Source organism: Sus scrofa, chromosome X, assembly GCF_000003025.6.
Source record: "Sus scrofa isolate TJ Tabasco breed Duroc chromosome X, Sscrofa11.1, whole genome shotgun sequence".
Lineage (NCBI taxonomy): Eukaryota > Metazoa > Chordata > Mammalia > Artiodactyla > Suidae > Sus > Sus scrofa.
In genome coordinates, this window is record NC_010461.5 from 27,351,204 (window position 1) to 27,378,955 (window position 27,752).

Consider the following 27,752-nt stretch of genomic DNA (forward strand, 5'->3'; position numbering starts at 1 on the left):
GAACCCTATTAAACCGTTGGTGGGAATGTAAATTAGTGCAACCACTGTGTGAAGATGCCTCAGAAAACTAAAAATAGAACTACCATTTGATCCAGCAATCCCACTCCTGGGCATCTATCCAGAGAAAACCATGACTCGCAAAGACATGTGTACTCTGATGTTCATTGCAGCACTATTTGCAATAGCCAAGACATGGAAACAACCTAAATGTCCATTGACAGAGGAGTGGCTAAAGAAGATGTGGTACATATACACAATGGAATATTAGCCATTGAAAGGAAAGAGATAATGGCATTTGCATCAACATGGATGGACCTAGAAATTATCATACTAAGTGAAGTTGGTCAGACAATGAGTCACCAACATCAAATGCTTACACGTGAAATCTAAAAAAGGACGCAATGAACTTTTTTGCAGAACAGATACTGACTCACAGACTTTCAGAAACTTATGGTTTCCAAAGGATAAAGTATGGGGGATGCAGGGATGCACTGAGGGTTTGGGATGGAAATGCTATAAAATTTGGTTGTGATGATCGTTGTATAACTATAAATGTAATAAAATTCATTGATGAGATTGGGCACGTTCAGGGTGGTATGGCTATAAAAATGGCCATACTACCCAAAGCAATCTGCAGATTCAATGCAATCCCTATCAAATTACCCATGACATTTTTCACAGAACTAGAACAAACAATCCAAAAACTTATATGGAACTATGAAACACCCAGAATTGCCAAAGCAATTCTGAGGAACAAAAACCAAGCAGAAAGCATAACTCTTCCAGACTTGAAGCAATATTACAAAGCCACAGTCAACAAGACATTGTGGCACCGGTACCAAAACAGACAGACAGACCAATGGAACAGAATAGAGAACCCAGAAATAAACCAAGACACCTACGATTAATTAATATTTAACAAAGGAGGCAAGAACATAAAATGGGAAAAAGACAGCTTTTTCAGCAAGTATTGCTGAGAAACCTGGCCAGCTGCATGCAAATCAATGAAACTCAAATGCATGAAATTAAACTCAAAACAGCTGAAAGACTTAAATATAAGACAAGACACCATCAAACTCCTGGAAGAGAACATAGGCAAAATATTCTCTGAGAACAACCTTACAAATGTTTTTTCAGGTCAATCTCCCAAAGCAATAGAAATAAAAGCAAAAATAAACCCATGGGACCTAATCAAACTGACAGTTTTTGCACAGCAAAGGAAACCAAAAAGAAAACAAAAAGACAACTTACAGAATGGGAGAAAATAGTTCCAAATGATGCAATGGACAAGGGCTTAATCTCTAAAATATACAAACAACTTATACAACTCAACAGCAAAAAAGCCAACAACCCAATGGAAAAATGGGCCAAAGACGTCAATAGACATTTCTCCAAGGAAGATATATAGATGGCCAACAAGCACATGAAAAAACACTCAACATCCCTGATTATTAGAGAAATGCTAGTAATGCTAATATCAAAACTACCATGAGATACCACCTCACACCAGTCAGAATGGCCATCATTAATGAGTCCACAAATAACAAATGTTAGAGGGGGTGTGGAGAAAAGGGGACCCTCTGGCACTGTTGGTGGGAATGTAAGCTGGTACAACCAATATGGAGAATAGTATGGAGGTACCTTAGAAATCTATACGTAGAACTACCATATGACCCAGCAATCCCACTCTTGGGCATATATCCAGACAAAACTTTCCTTAAAACAGACTCACGCACCTGCATGTTCATTGCAGCACTGTTCACAATAGCCAAGACATGGAAACAACCCAAATGTCCATTGACAGATGATTAGATTAGGAAGATGTGGTATATATACACAATGGAATACTATTCAGCCATAAAAAAGAATGAAATAATGCCATTTGCAGCAACATGGATAGAACTAGAGACTCATCCTGAGTGAAGTAAGCCAGAAAGAGAAAGACAAATACCATATGATATCACTTATATCTGGAATCTAATATATGGCACAAATGAACCTTTCCACAGAAAAGAAAATCATGGACTTGGAGAATAGACTTGTGGTTGACAAGGGTGATGGGGAGGGAGTGGTTTGGTTGGGGAGCTTGGGGTTAATAGATGCAGGTTATTGCCTTTGGAATGAGATCCTGCTGTATAGCGCTGGGAACTATGTCTAGTCACTTATGCTGGAACATGATAATGTGAGAAAAAAGAATATATACATATATGTGTAACTGGGTCACCATGCTGTACAGTAGGAACAAAAAATAATGCATTGGGGAAATAAAAAAATAAAAAATAAAATAAAAAAATAAACTTCATTGAGTAATTAAAAAAAAAAAACCCAAAATAGCAACATGTGGAATCTGACACAATAAACGCATATACTACAAACTGAACTGAACTGTTTAATGGAAGAGGGCTATGTGTATGTGTGTTTGGGAACAAGGGGGTTTATAAGTTAGAATTATAAAAAAATTTAGAATTATAGAATGAGGAACATAATTCCAACATGCTACATTTGTATTATGAAGAGGAAGTAACTCCAATGACTCTAAACTAAATTTTGTCCTATGTGTGTCACCTCCAGACATCTAGATACAGAATGATAGGATTGTTAAAAAAAAGATGGAAATATTTGAAATGTGTACATGTTTATTTGGTCTTTAGAAATTAAAAGCAGTTAAATATGTTTCTGCTTTATTTCTGCTTTAACATCATTATAGAATTTTTTAATGAAATTCAATGGAAATAAATGAAAATTTTCATCTCCCCCCCCGAAAAAAAGACAAAATGCATTATCTCATTTTACAAATGAAGAAATAAAAGCTGAGGGAGGTCAATAACCATTCCCAAGATAACATGGTCAAATAATAGCCAAGTTTGATTTGAACTTAGTTCTTCTAACATTCACTCCCATACTCTTTAGTACATCACACTATCTTCTTTTATGTACTTCCCTATATTTATAGTCATGTCCTTATTCATTTTAAAGAATGGATAAAAATTAAGCTATTAATATTTTTTCATACTTTATATTTAAATAAATAATACAACTATAATGGATCAATTAGCATTGATTTTTTTTAACTTTTCCAATCAGTCATAATCTTTTTATCCCATTTGTAAATTTACATGCCATTGTCAGTCACAAATCGACCACATTCTGAAAGCTAATGTGGGCATTCAGCTCTCTGAAAGAAATTTTAAGATAATAGTTCACGGGAACTTGAATGGAGCAAATGTGCCCATTGGTTTTCCTTGGACATTTATTACTTTCCTTATTTATGTTTAGAATGAAAAATATACTAAGGATGAAACTGATAATATTTTAATAGTACTTAACCTCCAGGGAGCAAACAGACATAGAAATGCAAATGCATGTAATCTCTTAACTATTGTCTTGGTTTAGTCAATGCTATTTATCTATCATACAAATATTTCAAGACTATCCATCACAACAAGAATTAAATTACATGTGATCTCAAGAGGTCTTGGGTTCAGAACTTGTTTTTATTAAAGATCTAGCAATTCTTTAACAGGACTTTAAATCACACCTCGAAATGGACTGCCAATAGGAAAAATAATCTGGTTTATCATTTTTTTCTTATTAAAACACTGAAAGCAAGTATTTTAAAATCCAGTTTCCTCAATCCTCTCTGTCCTCAGGAGCATACTCTGCACATCTCATGAAACCAGAAAAAGAAAAGACTTCTCTAATTCCATGGTCAAACTAGTTTTAGGGTTTGGGGGTATAATAACAGTGTCCTTCATGCAGGGAATATATAGATACCCCTCCTCCAACATTACATTTTCTGAGTTCTTACTGTGATTCGGGTACTATACTAACAACTCTATATGAAATAGTTCCTTTAATATTACAGCCAGCATGTTAGAGATGAGGAAATGGACAATCAGAGAGGTCAAGTGACTTCAAGGTCACTCAGTAAGTTTGATTCCAACACTTGTATGCTGTAATAATAACAATTATAACCAGAATAACACCAAGAAATAGAATTTACAGTGTTTATTATGTGGTGAGGCACCTTCCATGTATTGTGACTTACTTGTCCTAATAGACCCATATTTTAGAAACATTTAATACTGCCATTTTCTTCAGATGAAAGACTGAGGCTCAGAAAAGTTAAATAACTTGCCACAGATCCCAAAGGCAGTAAGGTGACCTTGAGCACAACTACATTCCATTTATTTATTGTAGAAACCTATGAAAAACTTCCATGTATGGGTTTATTGTAGAAGCCTATGAAAAACTTCCATGTATGGGTATTCTTTCTTTAAAAGATTTAGAATGTGCCTTTTGTTTAAATTAGTATCCTCAAAGACGTTTTAGGAATCCAAGTAATAATAGTACAAAGTAATTCTATGCCAGTAATTTAGTTCTTCCGTCATGATTTAGCATTGTTTTCTAGGTTTATTCCAAGATATAGTAAAGTCTAACTTTAAGTCATTTAAAAAGTTAACATTAATAGGCTTGAAAACACAAATATAGATGACTATAAAATAATACAAAATATCCTACACTCACAAAATATTATCATGAGTATCACATGAGAAATTACTTTTACTCTTCCCTACAAATAAGTCTTATCTGCATATTCTCTAACTGGCAGAAGGAATTGAAATGCTTAAATTGTGCCTACCTGCAGAAGCTTCCATCTGGTGTTCAGGTCTTCCAGAGTGCTGAGGTTATATGGGGACAGCTGAATGCCCAATGTGGTGAGTTGGCGAGCAAGGTCATTGACGTGGCTTACATTCTCTTTGAGAGGTGCCATTTCTCCTCTAAGTGCCTGTGGGAAATAGTCAAGGGCGAATTGGAAGATGAGAACACTGAAAGTAAAAAAAAAAACCCAGAATCATGAAAACTCTAAGTTATCTTATTTTGTTCAGGGTGTCAGCAACATTTGCTCTATTACAGTGATACTGTAACAAGGAGCATTTGTTAATGGGTGGATAACTTATATTTATTGAACACTTCTTAGATACCTAATCCTGTGATAAGCTTTGTCCATACATAATCCTATTTTAGTCCTACACAGTAACCCTACGAAGTTGGTAGGTGGAGAATTCTTATTTTGTACAACAGAAAACAAAATTGCAGAGGTTAAACCTTGCCCAAGGTCCCATGGGTCAAAACTGAGGAATCTGGGATACACACTCAGGTTTGTCTGCCTTCAGCGTACATATTCTTAACAATTATATGAATAAATTATATAAACAAATTCTGGATTGGCAATGAAACAGGAAAAATACAGTGTTGCTAGATTCTAGATTCTACTCATCTCACAAACAAAAATGGACATATTTTTTAACAATAAAAATGCACTCAATCATAAAATATTACATTCATACTTTGTAGTAACTACATAATAAATAAATTCAGAGATCAGGGTATTTTGTCAAGTCCTAAGAATGACTTCCTGCTCTCCTGGTATTTTAGTCCTTGTAGCAATGACTGAAGAATGCTCCCATGGGGCTTCTCAACTTTTCTGAAAGCACTAGAGCGGAACTCTGTGATACAATGCATCATGACAATCTGTTGAGCACTATGCAGATATGGGGAGGATATTACCATGCATCATATCTACCCTATTGAGATGACATTTATAGATCTTTAACATGATACATGATGTCCAAGTGTTCCAATGAGCAATTTCTAAGGGACAAATTCCCTCACTTCGGAGAACAGTTTGTGTAATGTAATGTCTGTGACAAGGACAGCACCATGTACATGCCTTTGTGACTTGCTTAATCTGGGCCAGTGTAATAATCACTTATTTTCTGGCTCACGACATTGATAGAACCACTGTTTACACTGACTTCATCTATAACCCTACAATTCCTTCTGAGTCCAAATGGAAGGAACCAGTATGTGCATTCTAAATAAGAATGGCATTATTCTCTCAAACTAAACTGGTATCTCAATGCTTAAATGTGGTATTATATGGAGTGTAAGACTCTTAAATAATACAGGATACTGTGACAATCACTCTGCTGAACTCAGAGTTTTTAAAAAAGTGGTCATTGAAAATATTAAAGAATCACAGGGCTCCTTCTGCAAGTGATGAAAATGTTCTGGAATTAGATAGTGGTTATGGTGGCATACTGTGTGAATATACTATACATGACTGAATTAATTATACACTTTAAAATGATGAATTTTATGCTATGTGAATTATATCTCAAAAATAAAAACAAAGAAAAACAGAAAAATAGAAGAAACTCTTCTGACTAACCACACACATGCAAAAAATCCTGAGTTTCTCATCTTTATTTGATTTTACGTCAGTGGAATGTCATAGCAATCATTCTGAAACTAAGAAAGTTTTTATAGGAATTGGTAGTAAATATTATCATTCCATTGCCTTTAAGTAAATATATGGATTAAAAGAATCATAAGTGCTCATGGAGAGAGGTAGTTGAACTCCATAAACATGAGTCCATATCATTAAAGGAAATGATCCATAATCACTTTGTTTTGCATGATAGAAAGGTTAGAAAAGAGATTTATTTTGTTTTTATTTTACAGGGCCACACCTGTGGCATATGGAAGTTCTCAGGCTAGGGGTTGAATTAGAGCTATAGATGTCAGCCTACGCCACAGCCATGTAGGATCTGAGCCACGTCTGCAACCTACACCATAGCTTATAGCTCACGGCAACACCAGATCCTTAACCCAGTGAACGAGGCCAGGGATCAAACCAGCATCCTCACGGATACCAGTTGGGTTTGTTACTCGCTGAGCCACAACAGGAACTCTGAAAACAGATTTCTTAAATGTCAATGGGGAAAGCTGGACAATGACAATGATTACAAAATGGAACTATTCTCTTCTGGATAATAACACGTGTTTCCAGTAACCACAAGTAAGTATCACACGAATAGGAACTATAATGGGGAACCATTGCAGAGATGGTAGAATATACAGGAAGAATCTCACAATACTGCAGATTAACCTTGTACTCTAATTATTGCCTTTGCAAGTGCAGCACTCAGACATTAAGTTCAGTATCCATCTCAGTTAAGTCATACCTAGATTTCAGCTCCCCTGGATTACATAATATTCAGGTGTCTCTTATTAGAGCATTTTGATTTCCACTCTCCCATGAAGTCCTGGACACAGATTTTAATCCCGCATCAGTGTTTTGGAGGATGATGGAGATTAAATAATAAATTCCAGTTTTCATAATTAATCACAACACTCACTCTCCTTTCCTTCTCACTCTTCCTCTGTCTCTGTCACACATCACACACACACACACACACACACACACACACTCTGTCACAGCATCTCGTGACTTCTTTTTTTGCTTTCTTATATCTACCAATTATAGTATAAGTTCCTTAACTGATCTCCACTGAAGACTCATCAGATTAGCTAGAGCTTCCTTTGTTTGGGGAACACATGGACTGAGGCCTCTAACAACCATTAAATGAAATGATAGATGCATCTGTCAGTATGCATGGCCTCCAGCAGTCATTAGTGTGTGTGTATTTTCTCAAACACGCTTTTGCCAAATAGTATTGCAATTATATAATTTAATTAAAGATTTCCTAAGCTAAAGAAATATAAGTCTAAAAAGAAAATAAGTTATTCTTTCTATAAAAAGAATGTTAAATATTTTGGAAAGTTGCTTAAAAGGGAAAGATGAATATTTTGTAATAACCTATAAGGAAAAAGAATCTGAAAAAGAATATATATGTACATATAATATATATACACACATACATATGTATAACTGATTCAGTATGCTGTACACCTGAAACTAACACAACATTGTAAATCAACTATTCTTCAATAAGAAAGAAAGAAAAAGAAGCATTGTTGAATTGGGTGTTGACGAGACAACTGTAAAAGATTAGGAAAACAATCTGAAAATTTTAAAAGGATTCTGTATTCTGAGTGCTTCTTATGTTTCCCAATGGACTCTGTCTGCATTAAAGAGATTTGACAAATACATATGATATCACTTATATCTGGTATCTAATATACAGCATAAATGAACCTTTCCACAGAAAAGAAAATCACGGACTTGGCAACTTGTGGTTGCCTGGGGGGAGGGGGAGGGAGTGGGATAGATTGGGAGCTTGGGGTTAATAGATACAAACTATTGCCTTTGGAATGGATCAGCAATGAGATCCTGCTGTGTAGCACTGAGAACTGTATCTAGTTACTTATGACAGATCATGATAATGGGAGAAAAAAGTATGTATACATGTATGTGTAACTGGGTCACCATGCTGTACAGTAGAAAAAAATTGCTTTGGGGAAATAACAATAAAACAAATAAAGAGATTTGACCTGAAAATCTATTATCCGTATGATTTATAGAGAACGCTAATGAGTGAGTCTACACTCAAAGAAAAAACTTCACACAATATAAAAAATATTAGTGACTATTTTAATACAGAATAAAATGTTTGACATACTTTCTATGATTCCCTAATTTAACTGACTTTTTCAATTAATGGATGAACTCTAGGTCCTAAATGAGTTGGAAGAGGGAACATCTATTATAAATTTTGACTAATACTATTTTGCTACCACTGCTACTGCTGCTATTATTGCTATTAATTAAGGGGGGAAAAGCCATATGTTTCATTTAATCTGAATGCCTAAGTTTCTGTTAAGATAAACAGAAGCTTTGAAGGGTTGGGGGTCAGTTGGTAAAGAGATAATTAGGTGCATTGGTTCACTTTGGGGAGAGAACTGTGATGGGCGTGAGCAGAATGAAGAACTTTAGCCTGCTTGAAATCATCATGAGGGTACTAGGCATGTGAGGATGGAGGAAAGCAATGGTTGATGGTAGAAAAAGTGAAGAGAAAAAGGAGGCAGGAGAGTGTCTATGTCAGTCTTCACTTTGACATTTGACATAGGTTCTGGTAGCTGCTCCATACCACCTGAGGATGGCTCACTTCTAAAGTTGTCAATGCCTAGAAGCGTTGACCCCCTAAAGAAGCATGACCCCCTAAACATTGAATCATAGGACATACCATGTAAAGAGTGACTGCAGATACCATGTCGTTTAAAAGGATGAAACACTGGGCTTGACTATATTTCAAATATTAGCACTTTTAATATTGCACATATACATTTATGTTAAATTATTAAACACTAAACATAAAAAGTCAAAAAGCACAATTCACTCTGAACAATATGATGTGCAATTTAAGTGCTACCAGAATTTCATTAGATTTTATTCTATTTGGGAAGTAGTAAGTGAGAAAACATTCAAGGGAGCCATTATACTCTGGGTTTTCTTTGAATCACTTAAACATCTGGAATATGTTCACCATGAAAGAGCAAACCAAGTCTAATTTTATTATGACTAGTTTCATGCAGGCAGAATTTTCACTTCATTAAATGTTGTCTGATTATAGATATAAGAGTACCGATTTAGAATGATGTATAAGTCAAGTTTTTCTTTTTATGACATCAAATTGCTTGTCAGATCTTTGCTTATTTTTATGTAGTTAAAAATTTGTTCATATATAGATTTGGAAATTCAGTCATCAACCACTTAACAATACAAGAAAGGAATTGTCTATTAACAAAGGAACATTACTTCTGAGGGAGTAATTTTGACTTGATAGTTAAGGGACTATTCTGAAAGGCATAGAAGGTCATTGTGGAGCACTGGAAAAGGTAAGCTGAGGCATTTTCACTTTGGGGGCCTCCGTTTCTTCCATGAAGGAAACAACACACCTGGCAGAGAATCAGGGTGCAATGAATATTTATTAGTTGAAAACATGAAATAAGTGGGAACATTTGAATTAGTCGTGATAGAGACCGTAAGGGGGAGTTGACCAAAGAAACTTAGTGAAGTTTCCAGACAGTGTTGACGTCTCATTTGAGGCCCAAGATCACAGGTTTTTTTTTTAGCAGAATCAATTTGCCCAATGTTTTCTTTCTCCAACAGTATTCCATGCAAGTGTGGAGAAAACAGTTGATCTAGGTTTGGGGTTTTGTCAGATGGTCGTGGCACAAATGCTTAGGGACAAGAGAATTTATCCATTAGCCAGAAAATGACTGAAAAACACAACTAATCTGGATTAGGAGGGAAGTAATGAAATATGAGGCTTGCAGATGGATAGAAGGTAGAGGGGTTCCATGGTGGAGGTCCAGGACCATCCATAAAGTCTACAGCAACATCAGCTGCACAAGCAAGCAAAAAAGAGAAGAGACTCTAGGATAGTCAAATGAGCTCTGCCATTTATGAATTTCTTTATAACTTGTGTGATGTGATGTATATATATCACAGTTGTTATATATATTATACATAGTTTATATATTAATGGTGTTCCTGAGAATCTGAAAAACTTTCCTTCTAATCAACACTAAACACCATTCCTGAAATCTTAACCTGCTAATCCATAGAGGTCCTATCTCACTTACCAGGAATTCCAAATTAGTATGATCTGATAATGAAATGTCATTCTAGGGCTATATACACTGGGCAGGGAAATTTACACTACAAATACTATTTAAGAAATGAAGTAGGGGATAACTGCATTTATCTCTACAATAAAACCTTACTGAACAAAAATGTTTGTGAATCAAAACCCTTAGAAAGTAGCCTAAAAGAGTAAGTGTTAGGAAAAGCCTGAGGACTCTTAATGCTGGGTTAGTAGGAAATGAAAAACACATCCTGCAAATCCAGGTCTTAGTGTTGGCACTGAGGCTTCTGGATGTACCTCAGGGAAGGTCTTATAGAACCCAGTTACCTAGGAACTGGGGGGAGGTCAGGCCAGCTATATCCGGCAGCTTCTGCATTTCAGAAATATATCATTCTGATGGGGGTGATGGCCACCGCTAGAACCAAAGAGAGTCAAGGACCATATCCTGCTTTTCCTAGAACCTCGGAGGCTTACTGGAGCCTCTAAAACACCTGGAGGGAATGAGATACTCAAATGTGGTTGGACCAATAACAAAGAAACACAAGATGAGATATACGTAAGGCTTCCATTGTTATTTGCAATTTTTTTTTATTTTAACCATTTTTAAATTGAAGTTTAGTTAGCGTAAAATATTGTGTTAGTTTCAGAGGTATGGCAAAGTCAGTTATACATATATATCTATTCTGTCTTGTATTCTGTTCCATTGTAGGCTGTTAGAAGATATTTTTATTTTTTTAATAATGATTTTTATTTTTTCCATTATAGCTGGTTTACAGTGTTCTGTCAATTTTCTACTGTACAGCAAGGTGACCCAGTTACACATACATGAATACATTATTTTTTCTCACATTATCATGCTCCATCATAAGTGACTAGACATAGTTCCCAGGGCTATACAGCAGGATCTCATTGCTTATCCATAAAAAAGAACAAAATAATGCCATTTGCAGCAACATGGATGGAACTAGAGACGCTCATACTAAGTGAAGTAAGTCAGAAAGATATGATATCTCTTATATCTGAAATCTAATATACGGTAGAAATGAACCTTTCCACAGAAAAGAAATCATGGGCATGGAGAACAGACTTGTGGTTGCCAAGGGGGAGGGAGAGGGAGTGGGATAGATTGGGAATTTGGTGTTAATAGATACAAACTACTGCCTTTGGAATGGTTATCTGCAATTCTTGACACTTTACTCTGGTTGGCTTTCCACCTGGTGCCAAGATGTAGGTTCAGCTTTTGTCTCAGATACCTACTGCCTTCAGGAAGCAGAGTCTGAGAGCTTGTAAGGGGAGTGAGATAAGAAGGAGATGAGGTCAAGGAAGCTAAGTAAGGATGTGGTCTCATATGGAAAAGAGTCTCAATCTGCTCCCAAGGGGAGCTCTGGCACACAAATTCTACCATGAAAGGTCCCACTGTGAGACAAAGAGGTCTTCCTTTTCTACTTCAATGTGCACTAGTTATTGATTGGCTGCCAGCTGCCGCCTGGTAGTTGTAGAGGAGAAGAGGTGGTATGACTCTCAGGCAAGGAGCCTTCCTTTTGGCTGAAGAAGATCTGCTGGAAAAGGGTGCAACTCAGAGTTGCTGTGCGATGAGTGCACCAGCCTAAGCTGGGGTGCCAACCACATCCATGGCATAGACTAACTTCATCCAGTTCCCCAATCTCCTTTTATCCTTGGACTTGGGGTCAGTTACTTTTTTTTTTTTTTTTTTTTTTTTTTTTTTTGGCAAGAGACTTCTTATGTGAATTCTTATGTGAATTGAAGCTTAACATTATGAGGCCGTCCTCTAGATTTCCAGCAAAACTGAGACATAACACCCTTTCCATATGATTGAGCCCCTGATTTCTGCCAAATACTGAGGGATTGTGTGGAGCTAAGACACAGGGGCTAGTGTGCTGACTAAATGAGTATCTCCCACTGCTGATAGTATTACCTTTACCTCTGGTAGAGACATTCTTGACAATAAATTATGCCATTGAAACTTGTTCTTTTTTAAAATAGAGATGCAACTGCATTGCATTCCAGCATCAGTTTTATTGTGGCAGCCTGAGGGCAAAATATTATGCTTTTTTTTTTTTCATGTCTTCCCTGCATTTTGTTTTCAGGTCAATTCTTGCATGTGCTCCTATTTGGGCATGATCACTTTGGATGAACAAACAGAATAAGGACATAAATAATGAAACCAACAGAACTAATGACCTAGATGTAGCATAATCAGGATGACTTGGGGTAGGTTAAAATATTTTTTAAGAAAAACACAACCAGATTTTAGGAAAACAGTGTGAAATTTTTGGGCATGAAAAAATCTGGTGCTTTTATTTCGCAAGCAATTATCACCAATTATATTTTAACTTTGGTTTTCCCTCAGAGTCACCACACTTCCAAATTTGTGGCAGTAAAAGAATAGCAATTAACTGCTTCATTTTTTTTCCATAAGCAATTTTCGTGTTTTTTTTAAATCAAACAAGATCTCTAGTTTCTTTTCACGTTATTGAGAAAGAGTGTGCACCCAAATACGAAAGCATAAATTCCTTTTTAAAAAAACATTTTCTCACTTGCCCTCAAAATTCTTCATCTTTAAGGACATAGCTTCAATACGAAGCTTATAACTCCAGTGCTCTTAAAGGTGGATTGCAGGTTAACCACCCTAACAGTGTCTGTCTTTTTTTTTTTTAATGCACGTTCATTTTCCCTCACAAATATAAACTAGAAATAAGGGCTAGGACAGAACTGATTACAAAGGAAAGATTTTTCACTTAAGAGAATAAGTTGTACACATCTGAGTTATTTTAATTTCCTTGGAAACTAGTTTCTATAATCCTAACTCTGGATGCTAATTATTTCTTTTTAATAGAAAGATGAAGCAAACAAACCAAACAAAAACAAAAGAATTTCAAGCTTTCCATAGCTTTCTAATGACACAATTAAAACAAATAAAAAAAGGTAGCTCATGAGTGTTTTACAGAGGCTAAATGCAAAATATGCACAATTAAAATAAAAAGGTCTCTAATGAGTATAAATAAATCATTTAAGCAAACCATGTTCTGAGGCTGTTAAAAAAACAAGAAATGCCAATATTTTCTTTCTGTGAAAGTTTAATTATATGTGACAAAACATCAAGCAAAATGGCAGTTAATGAAATCTGTTTACTTATTTAAAAACAAGTAATAATCCACACATGATTAAAAACATCAACCATGAGGACATTGATATTCAAATTCAGGAGTGATTTTAGATAGATTAAGCTTTCCATTTAAGAGTTGTTTGTGAATTTGCAAACATTACTGCCAGTCTAAAACGGTCCTGGTCTGGGCCCATATCTGCCACTACTGCTGCCCCATCTTGCCATCCTCTTTCCCTTACTGGCTCAAAACACATAGAGTCTAAAATATGGCACAAGTTATCTATCAACAAAACAGAAAAGATCATGGACACCTAGGACAGACTTGTGTTTTTCAGGGGGAGAGAGTGAGATGGACTGGGAGTCTGGTGTTAAGAGATGAAAACTCTTGCATTTTGAGTGGAAGGGCAATGAGATCCTGCTGTATACCACAGGGGACTATATAGCTAATCACTTATGATGGAACATGATGGAGGATAATGTGAGAAAAATAATGTGTATATATATATATATATATATATATATGTGTGTGTGTGTGTGTGTATCTATCTATCTATCTATATATCTATATGTGGATCACTTTGCTGCACAACAGAAATTGACAATACACTGTAAATCAATAATAAAAATAAAAAAAAACATATTCGTCTAAGGCAATGATTCTCAAAGAGAAGCATGAGGCATAATCACGTGGAGGGCTTGGTGACACAGAGATTGCTAGGTCATACTCCAGTGTTTTTGATTGAAGAGGTCCAGGGATGGGGCTGAGAATGTGACACTTGTAACAAGAAGATTCTGCAATGCTAGAACTCACCAAGTTTCTCCTTGACTTATACACCCTCAGTGCATACTGTTCCCTCAGCCTGGAGTTTCCCATTTGCATTCTTTGCCTAGCCAGCTTCCATTCATCTCCCTCAGATCTCAGTTACCTTGACCTTGACAGACAGCTCATCCCTGTTTGCCTAACCTAAGGGCAACTCCCCCTGTTTTTCTCACTCTCAGAACCCTATTTTCCTTCTTAGCACTGAGAGCAATTTGTAAGGGCATATTTATTCGCCTACTTATTAATTCATTGTCCCTTCACCAGACCCTGACCTTCATTAACTCAATTCTATGTTATTTTTTTTCACCAGGGTATGCCTGTACCTAGTAAATGATAATCCCTTAATAGATTCTTACTAAAGAATAAACAGTCAAGAGAATTAGGCACTACTACTTCAGATCAACAGCTATTCTCATACCACTTCTTAAACACAATTTCCAACAGAAATCTGATGCCAAGTTCCTAAGTAAGAGAAACTTGTTTATTTCCTTCAGGTTTCCTATCTGAATCCTTTGGATCCACTGTTTGATTTATCTTATGCTGAAATATATGCTAATTTCTGAGGTATCTTTAATGCTCTGAGGAAGAAATAGAACATTCAAGTTTTTTGGTACTAACCAGTGGGTTTTCATAAAAAACAAAAAGAACTGGGTAGTGGGGGGGGTCATCTATTTAAGGACAATATGTTCTTTGGGTAGCGATACACTTGGTATAAACTTTCTGCAGGGCTCTTTGGCAAGACTGAACAAAAGCTTTAAAAATACTTATACAGGAAAAGATGAGAAAGCTGCACACCACCATTCCCATGTGGAGTTGTAAAGGGGATAAGGAGGCTGAAATCCAGCCTGAGCTACACTACCAAATGGGTGAGCTTTTGCACAGGGCTCGCGGTCTCTTCAACAAAAGAGGTACTTTTCTCTACTTCTCCCAAAGAGGCACTTGCGTGGACTGAGATGCTAGATGCTGGGTTTGAGAGTATGGTGATGTCTGTTTCTCTCTCTCTCCACTTACTTTGTCTCTGTCTCTCTACTCTTTCTCTCACATTTGGTGTTTCCCACTAGTGAAAATGTTCATTTACGAGTATTTTCCATGAATTTCCTCTTGTATAAAAAGGGAAGCATAACATGGGACACATCAGGGCTGTTGTAAAGATGAATGAGAAGTTGGGTCTATTTCTCCTTCTTTTACTCCATCTGCAGCCAGTTAAGCACCGTGTCCAATGACATGGGGACATGAGTCCTACTCAGTCTAACTCCGGGAGACTCAGCAAAGCAGAGGGTCATACATTTATCCAAGAGAAAACCACAAACTAAGAACTAAACTACTTTCTTGGGTAGCTGAGTCTTTGGAGCCAACTTCTAATATTACCTCAGGGTAAACCTGTCTTTCCTCACTCCTCTATCATGTAACTTTGTGAGGTCTTCTTGAACTAGACATTGGGATGTAGTTACATGAAACTGATAAAGGAAAAAGAAGTGTGGTGGGAGGAGGAAAGGTATTTGTTCAGAGCTTGAACAAAGCTATGAGGTAGGAAAGCTTATGTATTTGGGGAGGTGCAAAGGGTCTTTAATAAGCTGAAGCATGTATTATAGTGCAGTTGCAAAAGGAAAATCATGGGCCTTTTCTTGGATCAAGATTGTGGTGGGTTTGAATGAGCTGGACTTTGCAGGGCAGTAATGAAGGCTTGTGCAAAGGGTAATGGCATATTCTCAACAAGCCTTTGGCTGGACTTAATTACTACTCACCTGAAAACACTTACTTTATATCCACCGTGCACTGTGTATACATCTACTATGCACTGGGAAACAGAACTCTCAGAGGATTCACAGTCATTAGCAGAGAGAGACAATTTTGTGAGTTATTAGAAAACAGTGTAATCATGTTATGAAAAGTTGTGCCATGGGGTTTGAAATGTGCAAAGAAGGATGTTAAGGTAGATCAGGAGAGGCTCCCTGAATAGATGAAATGACAGAATTCATCCATGGAGGAGGACATCAGAAAAGATACATTCATCTGGGTGTGGCATATACAACTGGAAAATTTCAAGCAGTGTAAGCTAGTGGCCATTTCAGAATGGAGAAAGAATTGACAAGGAATGTTTGCATTTTCAGAGAGGAGGTAACAGTGGCTAGAAATAGGACTGTGACAAATAGGAGCAGATTATCTGTAAAATAATTTAAAGGAAGAAAGTATTTTGCCCTGTGGTTTTGTGGATATTTACTAATTCGCTCATTCCAAAAAAATATTATTGAGAACCCATTATATGCCATAGAATGTTCCAGGCACTAGGCATAAAGCAGTTTACAAAATAGACCAAGTTCCTATGATCCCACAGCTTAACTCTAATGAATATAATTTCATTTAAATGCTGACCCTTTTTTTTTTTTGACTTTTTAGGGCTGCACCCGAGGCATATGGAGGTTCCCAGGGTAGGGGTCCAATTGGAGCTGTAGCTGCCGGCCTACACCACAGCCACAGCAACACCAGATCTGAGCCACATCTGTGTCCTACACCACAGCTCACAGCAATGCTGAATCCTTAACCCACTGAGCAAGGCCAGGGATCGAACACGCATCCTCATGGATGCTAGTCAGATTCATTAACTGCTGCGCCATGACGGGAACTCCTAAATGCTGACTCTTATTATAAAGGTTTGTAAATAAACAAATTCCAAGCCAAAATGGATCTATAGCTAAAAAATGCAACATTTTTGACCCATAAGATGGAGAACAACATGTGATATTGTATATTGCACTTCCCAAGAGATTCTTTTTCTCCATTAAAACAAATTAGGCTACCTCTGCATGTATGAATAATAATTAACAGAGGAATCTAGGGTTGTAAAATACCTGTGTGGTATCTATAACTAGTTTGCTCTATACTGGGCACATTTATTTAATTTTAGTTCTAAGGGGAAGGCACTCACTATTGAACCAAAATGACTTTTTGCTGATTTGATTTTCCATTCAATAATTGTTATCAACTTAGAAATATTAAAGCAGAAATGAATCAGAGATGAATATAAATTTTCAAAGAGCCTAGATAAAAATAATTAAATGGAAAAAGGCTGAAAAGGATAGTAAAATGCCCTTCTATATAATTTTTTACGTTTACTTTCAGATTATTGTAGCTCCTGAATTTAATAAATATTTTTAGTCTTTCCAAAAGGTCTTTCTTTCTTACAAATGGAACGACAAAAGAACAAGAAGTTCCACTCCTTGAAGTCAAACAAAATGGATGAAAAAATGATTTTCTTCATTAAAATCTATGCAACAGCATGCTTAAAAATTAGACTGGTAAATTTTTCAAATAACTGTTCATCTTCACTTCATCATATTCCCAGGCTGAAAAGAAAGTCTGATGTATTTATTTCCAAACAATGTTTTGCCTCCAGATATATTAATGGTTATTATTTTTACTTCCATACATGTGTGTGCAGGCACATGCGTGTTTGCGTGAAAGATCTAGCTTATTAAGTGGAGTCAAGAATTTACTTAGTTTCTCATTTTTTCACCATACTTTGAGAATTTTACTTTCAAGATATTCCTCTGATTTTTCTGATCAATCTTCAGGTAAGATCTAAATTCATATTATATTATGGAGTGTTATGACAACTGCTATCATGATAATGTCCACTTAAGTACATGCGAATGATGAATAAATTACTACAATGTGTCAAGCCATCTAATCCATGGACTCAAATGTTATTTTAAAAAAAGTCAGTCACTGGCCAAATCTACCCTTTTTTAAAAAGTGATTAGGATTCAACCAACAAAGATATATTTTAACAGTAATAGATTTCTTTTTTCTTTTTCAAAAAAGGAGTGTGATTTAGTATCGTCAAAAATCTGTGGGAATGATGTTGTATTGATTAGCTAAAGAAAAATGCTATTTCAGTTGAGAAAACGGTTTAAAATCTTAAAAAATTAATCTTTTCACTAAGAATTCAAGATTTTTTAAAAATCAAAGTGGGTCAGATTTCATTCAGACCCATTTTTCACAGGATACTCCGCCCCAACCCCCAGGCAATTCTAACACTGAGACAACCTTAAAAGTCTTCCTTTAACCTTTATAACAAAATGTCAGGATCGTTCCAAAGGTAATATTTTATTCACTATGTAAGTCAAAGGATCAATAGAATTTATGCTGATTTGTTTAGCTTATATTTCTTTTAACCTTATGCTTTATTGGAGGTACAAAAATCACCATTATACTGGATAACCCTTGTAGTATGGCATTGTGTAAGTTGCAACAATGAGCCATTCTTTGGCTTTAGCCTTGCCCCACTAGAAATATTGGAAGCCAATAGGCAACTGACAAGTAGTTGGGAGAAGGGGGTGAAATGTTGTTTTATGCGGCCTGCTTGTCCTCAGGACAGACAAGGGCCTTAAACTGCATGGCAATTCAATGGGTATTATTTAATGAGACCTAATAGGATTTAAGTTTATATCAGTAACTATAAAGATTCCAAATTGGGTTAAAAGGTTTTAAGAGTAAGAAAATAAGTAAACAAAATGAAACTCAGTGGTGGTTTGTCACTGGTTCCAAAAAACAAGTAATAATATATATCCAGAAAACAATACATTGCTTACCCCTCATTTACTCTAGTTTCCATTTAATTACTATACTTTCGCATATATTGCTGACAAATTGACTTTATTCTCTTTGCTAACATGCTTAGTGCCATGTTAATATCATGATGATAGAATTGGAGTATTTGATAGAGAAATACTCCAAATGAGCCCACTGAGTTTATAATAATATGGAATCCCAGGGAACAAGAATTCTCAAAATAGGTATGTTTTGAAATAGGACCAGCAGGCTCTTAACCACATGAAGAAAAAAATTCACCATAAAAATCGATTCTTTGAAAGGGAGAAGAAATCTATCTTAGTGTTAGGTTCTCCAGCCTCATTCTAGTTAAGAGAGTTTGACATTTCAGGGCTGAACACACTGTGCAAACTTAATAAATATTGAAGTTTATAAACAAAAACATAACAATGATATGTGGGCCAATTTTCAAAAACATTGAAAATCAATGTGCCCTTACTGAGCCTAATTTAGTTAACTCAATTATTTAATGTATACTTGAATTGAGTGGGTTTTTAAATAGCTATTTCAATTTTACTTCAAACATTAATCAAATGACTTTTAATGTACAATTTCCTTTATATCCATACTATACTCTAAGATTCCAGAATAAGGGGGAGAGTTTGATTTGAATATTGTTTTAATAGTAAAGCATATTTTAAGACATTTGTTTCTGCTATATTTTGGCCACAATTTTCATTATATATAGCACTGACCATATACCACAATTATAAACTTTTTCACAGGCATTTAATAGAATGATATTGCACCACTTCTGGGGGAAAAGTCCCCCTTCTCCAATTACTGTAGTTAAAGACTATTTCCTCGTTTGTCCCAGTCATTCTCCCAGTTTCACCCCCAATCCACCTCTGTATGTACACATAAACATATACCCTCTTACCCTGAACACAAAGCCTTGGTGGATTGACAAGATAAATTATAAAATGTAGGAATTCCCGAATAAGCTATCAGCTATTCACACCTAGCAAGAAGGTTTTAATTTTAAAAAGTTAAATAGTCTCAACTCTTCTGAATATCCTTGATTTTAGAAACTCTGCAAAGTATGTGCTTATAATTGATATGTTTGGCAGAAAATTACAAGGAGAATTTTAAAATTTAATGGTTGTTATTGGTAAATGTGATAATATTTAAACAAATGAGTATTATGTGCTGAAATATTTCAATTTTAAAGTATGAATAGTGGGGAGGCAAGTTAAGTTCTAAGTCATGTGAAGCAACTCAAAAATCATAAGAGTGTTATTAAAATACCAAGAAGAAAACTGGAATAAGTAACTCTGAATGTCTTTCACAAGAGAGATTCAGAAAGAGTCGGGGAGTTCCTGTCGTGGCGCAGTGGTTAACAAATCCGACTAGGAACCATGAGGTTGCGGGTTCAATCCCTGCCCTTGCTCAGTGGGTTAAAGATCCAGCGTTGCCGTGAGCTGTGGTGTAGGTTGCAGACTTGGCTCGGATACCGCGTTGCTGTGGCTCTGGTGTAGGCCGGTGGCTACAGCTCCGATTTGACCCCTAGCCTGGGAACCTCCATATGCTGTGAGAGCGGCTCAAAGAAATAGCAAAAAGACAAAAAAAAAAAAAAAAAAAGAAAGAGTAGGCCATTATTCATTTCAAGGTTTCAGAGTGAAATTCTGCTCCCTATCTAAACGATCAATCACTCTCACAGGAGGCCATCTGCTGCATTCAATATTAAATTAAATGCTCTGGATGTCATTAAATATAAGAAAAACAACAAATGATGTAATTATTATTTATAATTGAAGAATTACTAATTATAAATGAATGTATTATATGCCTATGTATAATATGTATTTATATATGTATATGGTAGCTTTAGTATGGAAATATGGTTCCCAAAGTGTCCCTGGACCAGCAGCATCGCCATCACCTGGGAAACTGGTTAGAAATGCAGATTTTTAGCCCGACTCCAGGCCTCCTGAATCAAAAACTCTGGGGAAAGGATTCATCACTGGGTTTCCACGAGTCCTCTAGGTGACTTCTGATGCGCACTAAGGTGAGAGTCACTGCTTGAGAAAATTCTTGACACTCTCAAAGACTCTGAATACCTAGCATCCCCAAATTCACAATTATCTGATTAATTCAGACACTTAGAGATTATATAACTCTAAAGCCAAAGTTGCTTCTAAAGTCATTTTCTTTAGGAATATTCACCCCCACTTTCTTAGACATTTTCTTGAATCCTTCTCTTCCATTACCAATTCAATTAAGTACCTAGGAGGTAGGTTGGTCAGGGGGAAGGTGGATTTTCCATAAAGAAACAAAATGTTCAGCACTTATAAAGAATTACTGCATGTGAAAGCACAAAACAGCACTGAAAGGGCCATATTGAGATGTAGAGGCTGAATGGATTACTTGGTTCACATACTAGCTGTAGGGGACACTTTTCCTGGCCTGGGCATCCACCCCCACCCCAGCTGCTGTGATTGTTGGCTACTAATGTCTCACAGCTGCCTCTCTTCTTCAGAAAGGTGATCTCTGCTGATGGGAAGTCCCTGGCTTGCATAGCAACTCGTGTCCTTAGTGGTGGGCCACAGCCAGTAGAGTCTTGGAGAAGCGCCCAAGTCAACTGTGTGTGTCTCTTCCCAGCTCTGCATTCATTGAGATCATATTGGCAGCTTGAATCATCCATGGTGGGAGTACTTACACCACAATTGGAAAACACTACAAATCAGTGTTCACTACACCTCAGAGCTAGCTGATAAATATTTACTAGCATACTGCTGGCTACAGCCATGACTGGCTGGGGTAGAAAAGCACAACTCTGTTGTGTCGTTCATACTCCAGAACTTTCTCCATCTGAATCAAGACACAAAGCTCAATTTTTGCCTGAGATGGCATATTTGCTTGGCTCTTTCTTCTCCCTTGTTATGCTTCCCTAACTCTCGCACTGGTTTCTCCTGAAAGCAGACCATCCATAAATCCTGTGCACCAGACCCCTGTTCTCAGGGTCTGCTTCCAGCGAACCTAATCTGTAACACCAGCTAAATCATTAGTGAAGTGACTGCTGCACAAAAGTCTCCAAGAATATATGTTCAAAATCACAAAGATCTACAGGTCATGGACCTTTTGGATCACAATGGTCAGATGGAAGTGCAAATGATAAATCTGCCATGGCAAGGATCTAGTCTTTGGGTATGTGTACATAAAAGAAAGAAGTTGATGGACAAAGACAAAAACAGCACAAATTGGGCAGTTTTTCCTATCATTCTTCTCAAATTATGATTTTATACCCATAGGTGAATATACTGCAGGATTCATTTTTACTTAAGATCTTAGAGAACAATATATCTTTATATTAAAACATGACAAATACATTTTGGATAAGACCATAAAATTGAAAGAGATTTTAAGACTGAGAAACATCACAGAAGTTTCAGGTTCATGGAGAAAGGAGGTAAGCAGGTAGAAGCAGTAGAAAGCCAGCTTCATCTCCCTGGCCATTAAGAGCACTGAAGTAGAAAAGTTTGAGAGGCAATGCTTTTGGGAACTGCTGTTGATAGAAGAAAAAAATCTGTAATTGTACACTACAACTAAAAATATTATTTTAGTATGAAAATATCTTATTATGAAAAAAGCCTGCTTTTCTTAGGCCCCATTAAAATGAGAGAGTTACATTAGTATCATAGACGCATCTGTTCCCATAATACCCAGAACAGTGGTTAACTAAGAACAATTATTCAATGTCATTGCTTAACTTAGTTAATGTCAGGTTGCATAAGGCATGATATTGGTGCCAATGTTAGCTGTGTAATTTTAAAAATTGTAATTGCCAAGCATGATGGGAACACAATAGGAGCCCACTCCTTGGGCTATTTGTTCTTAAATCATTCCTTGTTATGCTTCTGATAGGAGAGTAACATAATTGGGAACTTTAAACTTGGTACAACTTTAGTAAATGTCTAAGGAGAATAAAAGTACTTAGTCCTTCCATTTTCTAAGGAAACAGAGAATTTCACTTAAATAACTCACATTTCAATACTGTTTCTAGTTGATGTGTTATACACACACATACATGCAAACTAATACAAATTCTTGCTCCTTCATCTTGGTGCTAAATAATAGTATTCTCAGGAAAACTAAGATGCCATTAATATAATTCCCAGTACAATTTTATTCATGAAATAAATTAAACATTCACACTCTGTAATGAGATGAGATTTCTCTGGGTATAGGTTTGTTTTTTTTTTTTTTTTTTGTCTTTTTGCCATTTCTTGGGCTGCTCCTAAAGCATATGGAGGTTCCCAGGATAGGGGTCCAATCAGAGCTGTAGCCACCAGCCTACACCAGAGCCACAGCAATGCGGGATCCGAGCCGCGTCTGCAGCCTACACCAAGGCTCACGGCAATACTGGATCCTTAACCCGCTGAGTAAGGCCAGGGATCGAACCCGCAACCTCATGGTTCCTAGTTGGATTCGTTAACCACTAAGCCACGATGGGAATTCCCCTAGGTATATATTTTAACCATATCATGAATGAATGAACGATTGCGTTTTTAAACCCATTAATAATGATACTATATAACTTAAGTTTTTGTTTTGAATAGTCTGTTATTATCCAATACTCTTGAGGAATAGGGTTTATAATTACCACCAGTCACGAACAAAGCCTCTGGAATAAATCCTTAGTAAACAGGATTGGCATATTAAAGGATCAGTTTTTGATATGGCTGTTTTCAAATAGGAGGAAGGATGATATTCTTTGGAGGAATTTTTATTATCTAATTAAATACTTCTTTAGTAGAATAAAGTCAGATGAACTCATTACCTGAAAATTTTGATTAGCCATGTTCTCCTAAATAGTCCATGACCGGAAGAGCTGTACAGCTCTGATTTAATGCAATGACAATGACAATTCTAGCTCCTTCTTTTATCACAGTCCATAAAGGAATACAAAGAAGTCCAAATTAAAATAAGTTCAATAATAAAAAGAACATGTTCCTTTTCTAACTGTTCTAAAGCCTTTTCCTATCTTTAAGCAAAGTTCACTCAGTAATTATCTTATTTATGAAAGTAAAAAGCAGAAGGATGTTTCTCTTATTAAATAAATGGCTTTGTGCTTCGAATGTGGAAGGCATCTCAAAACAGTCAAAAAGAAAGCAGTGTTGAATGTCATCAACTTATTTCCTCCCACCCACTGTTTTAAATCATTTTCTTGGTTCAAATGTATACTACAGTTACATAAGTTGTTTATGAAGAGCCAAATTAATAGTCTTTGCAATTGTTTTCTTTGGAATTTGGAGAGCTGACAAATGAATTAGTAGAAAATGGCAATTCTACATGAATTAGCTTTTAAGTCTCCCTAAGAGGCTGATGCAGAACTTAATAAGAGACTTATTAGGAGAAGTAGGACAACTTAATTCAGATTGATTATAGACTTTGGTGAAGACAGCTGGGGTTCAAATGAAACTGAAAAAGAACTTATATGCACTTCAAAGTATGCTAAGCAGATGTCTGAAACAATTACTCTGCACTGCCTTTTCAGAAGTATCAAAGGCAGGATGGGAATAGCATGGTAAACGAAGGTTCTATTTGCCTAGATGGAGGTAGGGGCTTTAAAAACACACACAGCACTATCTAAAATCAGATGCCTTGGGTAAGGAATGTGATTTGACATTGCTGTCCTAAGTAATTTGCTTTCAGCTTTCTAAACAAATCAGGAAATGGGAGTGAAAACATGGGAACTAAGTAATAAACTCTCCTGGCAACATTAACTTACACTTAATTTTACATTGAACAAATAATTTGGTTAGGAATTTTAAGACGACTAATTCCTACTTTCATTTCCAAGTTTGAATAAGGCCAACAAGGACCATTATATTCAATAATAAATACTATACTTTTTTAAGCATATAAGTAAGAGTTTACTATAAGATGCCTTCTAGATATATTCCCAGATGTTAAAAGCAAAATAATATGCTTTTAAACTTTGAAATTGCATGCTTTGAACACTAGCTAAAAGCCTGGTTACTCCATATGACAGGCATTAGTTCCATATTTAACTCAGATTTATAAAGGATTACATCTTTTTTTGTCTGTATTATCTTTGTCATGCAAGGCTTACATAATACACATAGCATTCATATAAAAACAACAAAAGTCTCCACAGAGCAATTAATTTGTAGTCAATAACAATTAACAAAATATCAGTAAGCTTTCCTTTTTCTACTATGGGCAGTATACTTTATTCATTGTGGAGATATTCCTTTATTCAGAGTGGGAAGAGCTTACATATTTTGAGTCTTTTTTAGAGCTTCTCTGTTTGTGATGGTTCTGTCTCTGTATGGTTCTGTCTCTGTATCCCCTGCCTCTATAAGAAAGGGTTATAAACTTTCTCTATAAAACTTATATCTACAGAAAGGATTTAAGGTTGATGAATATAAATGACAAATATGAAAAAATTAATAAATAATAAATACTAGAACCAGGGTTTAAGAGGAAAAAAGCTAATATGTTACATAACATTTCACATTACCTATCATGTTTTGTACTTGGTTTTCTCAATGTCAAATTCTGAGATAGCATTTCTTTGACAAGTTTCTTGGATAAACCAAGTCACAGGTAGCCTGAAGAGAAGCATTTGCCATTTTTAAAAAAATTTTTGGATGTGAATGTTGAAAATTATATAACTTTAGGATCGCATAGTGGTTTCATCATAGTTCCTGATCATATTTACATATTAATTACAACTCCAAAAAGGTCTAATTGAAATATTTCATTGTAAGAACTTTAAGGAAAAGCTCATAGAATTGATGTTTTTGATTTTTCATAGTAAGAAATGCAAGTTGAAAGTCTGATAAAAAAGTAAAATGCATAATTACATAGGTATGACAAATGTGCATATTACAAGATGGAAGCCAGGGACTCTAACGATGGTGTGTGAAAAACTGTTTCAAATCAAACTGCAAGCTAAGGAAAATGAAATGTTTCTGGCTCAAGAATGATGTAATGATTTGTGTTAAAAAAATGGTAGATTAGAACAAAAAGAAAACTTAGAAAAAACAATTCACACAAAATTTTTCACACCATAAATATCCTTAAGAACAAAAATGTTGACAGAGATGGGATTAAGATGGTGGAATAGAAGGACCGGAGCTCACCTTTTCTAATAGAAACAACAAAATTGCAACCAAATGCTGAATAACCTTCAACCAAATGGACTGGAAACTTTCAAAAAGATATCCTACTCCAGAAGACAAAAGGAGGCCACATCAAGAGGTAGGAGGGGCAATTACATGATATAAGCAACTCCATACCTTGCAGGTGGGAAGCCCACAGACTGGAAAGTAACTGTATCACAGAGACTCATCTACACGAGTGAGAGTTCCAAGCCCAACATCAAGTCCCCATGCCTGGGGATCTGGTACTGGGAGAAAGAGCCCCTTGAGCATCTGGCATTGAAGGCCAGTGGGGCTTGTGCACAGGAGCTCCACAGGACTGGGGGAAACAGAGACCCCATTCTGAAAGGTGCATGCAGGCTTGAAAGGTGCATGCAGACTTTTGTGTGTGCTGAGACGTGGGGAAAAGCAGAGGCTCCATGAGAATCTGGGTCAGACCTGACTGCAGCTCTTGGAGGATCTCCTGGGAAAACAGGGGGTGATTGTGACTCGTTGTGGGGGAAGGACATTGGAAGCAAAGCTCTCAGGAATATTCACTGGTGTATGTTCCTCTGGAGGTGGCATTTTGGGAAAGTCTGGAGCCACCCGTCAGTGCTGAGAAGCCCCAGGCCAAGCAATAATCCAGGTGGGAAAACAGCCCCACTCATCAGTAAACAGGCTGCCTAAAGACAACCCCAGGCACACAGCCCCCTCTAATCTCATCCCAAGACAAAGCCCCACCCACCACAGGGATAGGAATCAGCCCCACCTACCAGTGGGCAGGCACCCTGTCCCTCCCATCAGGAAGCCTACAGGAAGCCCCCTTGCCAACTTCAGCTACAGGGGGTCAGACATCAGAAGTAAAAGAGGCTACAACTCTATTGTCTGCAAAAAGGAGACCACACCAAAAACCTATAAAAATGAAAAGACAGAGAACTATAACACAGATGGGGAGCAAGAAAAAAACTCATACAAACAGCTAAGTAATCTGGAGATTATTAGCCTCCAGGAAAAAGACTTTAGACTGTTGATGCTGAAGATGATGCAAGACATTGGAAAGAAACTGGAGGCAAAGATGGATAACGTACAGGAAACACTGAGCAAAGAGATACAAGATATAAAACTTAAACAAGAAGAGATGCAAAATACAATAACTGAAATAAAAATTCACTAGAATCAGCTAACAGCAGAATACAGGAGTCAGAAAAACAAATAAGCAAGGTGGAGGACAGACTAGTGGAAATCCTGATGCAGGAGAGAAAAGAGAAAAAAGTTTGAAAACAAATGAAGACAGTCTCAGAGAACTCTGGGACAACATTAAATGCACCAACATCGATATTATAGGTGTGCCAGAAGGAGAAGAGAGAGAGAAGGGGACAGAAAAAATATTCCAAGAGATAGTAGCTGAAAACTTCCCTAACATGGGAAAGGAACCACTCACTCAAATCCAGGAAGACAACGAGTACCATATAAAATAATCCCAAGGAGGAATACCCCAAGACACATATTAATCAAACTGACCAAAATTAAAGACAAAGAGAAAATCTTGAAAGCAGCTATGGAAAAGAAACAAGTAACATACAAGGGAAGCCCGATAAGGTTATTGGCAGATTTGTCAGCAGAATCTCTGCAGGCCAGAGGGAGTGGCATGATATACTTAACATGATGAAAGGAAAAATCCTCCAGTC

At 36.5% G+C, this 27,752-nt stretch overlaps 1 protein-coding gene across 18 annotated transcripts in view; it reads right to left on the reverse strand.

The window, feature by feature from the left end:
* Positions 1–27,752, reverse strand: part of DMD (dystrophin) — a 2,622,506-nt gene that overhangs the window by 322,981 nt on the left and 2,271,773 nt on the right. For all 18 annotated transcript variants that reach the window (XM_021079543.1, XM_021079551.1, XM_021079550.1 and 15 more), the window contains 1 exon segment: positions 4,643–4,789. In XM_021079543.1, coding sequence (XP_020935202.1) covers positions 4,643–4,789 — 147 coding nt within the window.